The sequence below is a fragment of the Austrofundulus limnaeus genome, unplaced genomic scaffold (genome assembly GCF_001266775.1).
Source record: "Austrofundulus limnaeus strain Quisiro unplaced genomic scaffold, Austrofundulus_limnaeus-1.0 Scaffold33, whole genome shotgun sequence".
Lineage (NCBI taxonomy): Eukaryota > Metazoa > Chordata > Actinopteri > Cyprinodontiformes > Rivulidae > Austrofundulus > Austrofundulus limnaeus.
The window spans coordinates 88,225-93,192 of NW_013952435.1; the positions used below are offsets into that span (position 1 = coordinate 88,225).

Genomic DNA, 4,968 nt, shown 5'->3' on the forward strand with positions numbered 1-4,968 from the left:
AGTGGTACAACACAGGTTATAAGTTGCTAAATACTAGCTGAAAGTGGTACAACACAGGTTATAAGTTGCTAAATACTAGCTGAAAGTGGTACAACGCAGGTTATAAGTTGCTAAATCCTAGCTAAAAGTGGTACAACATGGGTTATATGTAGCTAAATGCTAGCTAAAATGGTTCAACACTAGCTAAAACTGGTACAATATGGTTATAAATAGCTAAATGCTAGCTAAACGTGGTACAACACAGATTATAAGTAGCTAAATGCTAGCTAAAAGTGGTAAGGTAGAAGCTCAAAGTGGAACAACACTAGTAAAAATGATAAAACAAGTTAAAAGTGGCAGCTAAATGTTAGCTCAATGTGGTACAACACAAGGTAAATGTGGTATAACACTAGGTAAATGTGGTACAACACTAGGTAAATGTTGCTTAACGCTAGCTTAAAGTGGTAAAACACTATACAGCGGTTTGTACCTTCATAATAAAGATATTTTTCTGGTTTTCCTCTCAGTCATGTTTGCAGTGACGGCTACATCCTCTGGCGCCCTGAGGGACGCCACATCAGCCAATCGATTGGTCACCCTGCCTCAGATCCGAGTGTCCTCTCTGCCCTTTGACCCCTTTACAAGTCGCTGACAGCTCCTACATTGTGTGTCTGTGTGTACGTGTCTTCCCCTGCAGAAACAGTAAACAGCTCACCATGTCAGCACACTCTGGAGGCTTTTTTCTGTCTGACTGGGGGGCGGGGTCATGTTCAGACAAACTGGAAACTGGCCAGCACCAACTGTTCATGCGCTCCTGCACATTTTGTTGTTTCTCCTGTCTAACCTGTAAATGTCTGACCACATGACACATCCTCCCACAGCTGAGGTTAAAGCCAGGTCGTGTTGCATTCAGGGAGATCAGAAGGGACCGTCAGCGTATCGTAACAGGAGAAAGACGTCCTCAGGCCCTGACCTCTGCCTCTGGAGGGAAAGCACAGCTCGTCACAAATGACAGATTTTCACCAGGATGTGTTGCAAAGTTGTTCAAAACAAAGGAACTGCTAGACTGAAATCATGAAACTTTTAWGAAAAAATAAAAAAAACCTTACTTTTCTTTTGCTGTATTTTTAGACAGAACATAAAATCAATGCTGCTCTTTATTTTCTTTGAATTTTGCTTTTAGGGTTTCAACCTGTAGGCTCCAAAATGTTAAATTGCAGTCATTAAGAAGGCTTTGAAACCCAACGCTTTCTGCCTGGAGCGGACCTGGGGAGCTCATGAAAGCGATGTAATGGGAAAAGTGTTTTAGGTTTTAGTGGTGGGCAGCAGAGTGGATTACTGTGTAGCTGTTAAGAACTGAGATCTAATGGATATACGATCGCCTGATTAGCTCAGTCAGGCACTAAATTGTTTTCAACACTACGGATCGTTTGGACGCAGTCGTTTGGATTCGCAACTTCATTTCCTAAAAGGTTATGTTGTTTAAAGCAGAAATAAAAACTCAGAAAGCAATTATTGTGTCCACAGTGGAACATAGTAAACACATCAAACTGCACAGTAATATCTTWAAAAAAAAAACATAAATCTTTTTGAATTTGATGGCAGCAACAAATCTGGGAAAAGTCCCAGAGAACAACAAAAGTCTGTAAATGTTAGTGTTAGAAATAAAACAGCTGAAATTAACAACAGGTCAATGAGAGGAATTTTTAGTTTGATTCTTTCAGCTGTTTTCTGGCTAAAAAGCAGAGTTGTAAAGTAACTAAATTATGCTAATAGCCTTTTCCTGACCAGAATACATGTGCGAGAGGCGGCGTCTGTGTTGGATCTCGTGGTGAACTTTGTCATTACAACTAATTCAGTCCCACTGGGAGATTTTTATACATTAGTGCTTTTTTGTAAGTAAAAAAAAATTCCACTGAAGGGCCGGACGGAAGTCACCTATGGGTCGGATGTGGCCCGCGGGCCTCCAGTTGCCCATCCCCGGTTTATGAGATTTTGATTTTCTGCTTGGAGAAATTCTGACGAGTTTATTTATTCAAACATCTTTGAGATAAATCCTCCCTGGAAGCAGATATTTTATCTGCGACTTCTGAAACACCGGAGCAGTGTTCGGCCTTTTGGCACAATACATCATAACCCTCCACCCCACCCCCTACAGCTGTCAGAATGCCTCCTGGGCAGAACCACACAGAGCAATAACTGAAGTCTGCACATCACCTCCCACCCCCCCTCAAACCAGTAAAATCCCTTTTGTCCTGGATTGTTGGTCTAAGCTCCTTGTGTTCCTGTCCTCTCCCTGAGTGGAGAGATAACGGGTGCAGTGTTCCACACAGACATCTGGCTCAGACGCTTCCCTGCAACATGAATATTGATTACCTTCACATTCACACCAGTGAGTATGAAAGTAATCGAAGTCTATTTCTTATTCGTGTATAATACGATCTCATGTATAATACGACCCCACTTTTTTGAGCTTAAAAAGCATAAAAAATGAATCCTCAAACTACCTCCAATTTCATACAGACTTCAAGATTTTTCATCCTTTGCAGTCTTTATACATATCAGTAAAATGATCATTGAAAAAATCATTTTATTTTAACAACATATGTACTAAAAGGTATTTTGACAACAAATATATATCAGCTGTAGCAGCATCATATGATTTTTTTTTTACACATAGTCCACCAGGAGGCGCCAAYACAAAAGTCAGAGACTTCACATGAGATTTGGACCATCTTATGGGGGAAAAGCAGATTACTTCCTACTCGTGAGCGCCCCCTCTGGTGGGGAAACTTTTTTCAGGGATACAAACTTTTTCAGAACACCAGTAGACGGCAGCCATTACAGACGAACATGTGTTTGTTGTTGTTTGAGGAGCGGCTCGGTCACACGCTAATGTCTTTAGTTCGTTATCATTACTAAAGTGCAGGACTGCCCCCCCTTTGTTTTCATACCATGTCGCCTGCCTGGATCTGTTATTATCTCACTCTGAAGCACGGAGGAGTGTCAGAGGTGAGCTTGTTTCAACTGCTTTTTTACGACGCGGTCTCATTTCCGGACTCAGGCATTTTGTGAATGAAGCCGATTAAAACACGCAAGTAAAAATATTTATCCTAGTATAATACTACCCCCCCAACATTATGGATGATTTTATGGATTAAATTTTACGTATTACGTAGGTTGCATTAAATCTGACTGATTCATGAAATGTTTTGCTGACAGACACACTGCCTGCAGCAGGGCTGGCCCTGAGGCAAGATTTCAGATCAAGCTGATTTCTGATCCACAAGATTTCCTCTTGTGCAATTTTTTTAATCTCAATACGCATTAACATACACTCACATGCCAAATGAAAGTTTATTTTATATTATTTTTATCTTTAGAAACCAAGTTGTCCAATTAAAATAGTTAAAAACAATTAATCTGGAACACAATACCAGAAGTTTGCCTCCTGCCTGCCAGCAGCTGTGGACTGAAGCAGTTCTAGGGGGGTTTAGGGGTATACTCCCCCCAAAAAACTAGTAAAAGATTTACTCAAAACTCTTGATTTTTCAGTCATTTGAAGAGGATTTTACTAAAATCCTGGGATTAATAAAACATAAAATTAGTATTTTATGAAGGTAGAACCAGACTTTAACCTGAACTTTATCTGAGATCAGAACTGAACCTTCCATTCTCCATAATTTGTTTTTTATTTACTCAGAAGTTAGTCTTGACTGCATCATATGATGCATTCAGCATAAAATATTTTGCATTTTCATAAACTTGAGTGATTATTCTGCAGACTAAATCAACTAGTCTCTGATAAAAAAAAAAGTCATAAAAGATTTTTTTAGTCCCGTTTGTGATGCCCCCCAGATGGACGGCACCCTTAGGGTTTGCCTACACTGCCTATGCCACGGGCCAGCTCTGAGGTACATAGTATCTACTATGTTACAGTACTGAAGTAATTTTTTATTAGGATTTGTAATTTTACAAAGTATATTTTTTAATGGTAACTTTTATTTTGTTTTATTCAAAACATAAAAATGATACTTTTACTTGTTTATTGTAAAATTTAGCACCTCGGTACAAATTTAAATAAGAGCAGAACTAATGAAAAGAGTTGTTTTTGACTTTTACTTCAGTACTTTTCTWATCAATAAAATTCATTTTTACCAAAGTTGTTTTCTGTTAATGTATTTTTACTTTTATTTAGTTCTTGAAAAGCAACTTTAGATCCCTCTGGCTACAGATGATAACCATCAACAGAGTCTTAAAGCAGACTCTGAAGTTCCTCTGAAGCATTAAACCTTTCACTGTTGAGGAAAATCCTTTAGAAACACATTTTCGACATTTCAAAAGTCCTTCATGCTAAAATATAATCTCATTAAACATGGACAGGAGAACAAACAGCTTCAGTCTTTTACTTATTTTATCACCAGAAGAGAAAGAAACAAGATCTCTGCTTTGTTTGCACTTTTCTTTATTTTAAATCATCACTTATTAATGGACAAAAAAGAAAACTGGACTCTCGCTCACACAGGAGCTGTTCAGCAGGAATTTCTGCTCTAAATGAATAATTCCCTCCGCTGTGCTCCGTCTCAAAATCAATTATTCAGCATCCAATCCATTTGGAGGTTAAAGGAAAAACACAGAAACTGAGTTGTAGACTTAAACACACTCGTGACTCTGGACGCTCCTCGTTTTACTGCCTGGTTTTAAACAGTCTGGTTGTGTGAAGCTACACACTCACACAGAAGAAGAGTTGTCAGGAAAAATAAAAATAAAGAAAATGTTGAGGTTTTCTCTTCAAAGCTTGAGTTTACGCTGAAGCCTTCAAACATTCTTGTAGAGTTGTTAAAACGTCTTGTAGAAGAACATTTCTGTTCTCTTTAGTCACCTTGATGAGAACAAAACAGACATTTAGGGGTTAATAAACACATTTCATGTAGAAGCAAGGCTTATCTATCTATCTATATATATCTATCTATGTATCTATATATATCT

At 38.5% G+C, this 4,968-nt stretch overlaps 1 protein-coding gene across 2 annotated transcripts in view; it reads right to left on the bottom strand.

Annotated features, from left to right (window-relative positions):
* Nucleotides 1–4,427: 4,427 nt before the first annotated feature.
* The window catches only part of ntpcr (nucleoside-triphosphatase, cancer-related), a 4,611-nt gene continuing 4,070 nt past the window's right edge, over nt 4,428–4,968 (bottom strand). For both annotated transcript variants that reach the window (XM_014005897.1, XM_014005898.1), the window contains one exon: nt 4,428–4,861. In XM_014005897.1, the coding sequence (XP_013861351.1) occupies nt 4,784–4,861 (78 nt within the window). In that variant the 3' untranslated portion in view covers nt 4,428–4,783. The remainder of the gene's footprint in view (nt 4,862–4,968) is intronic.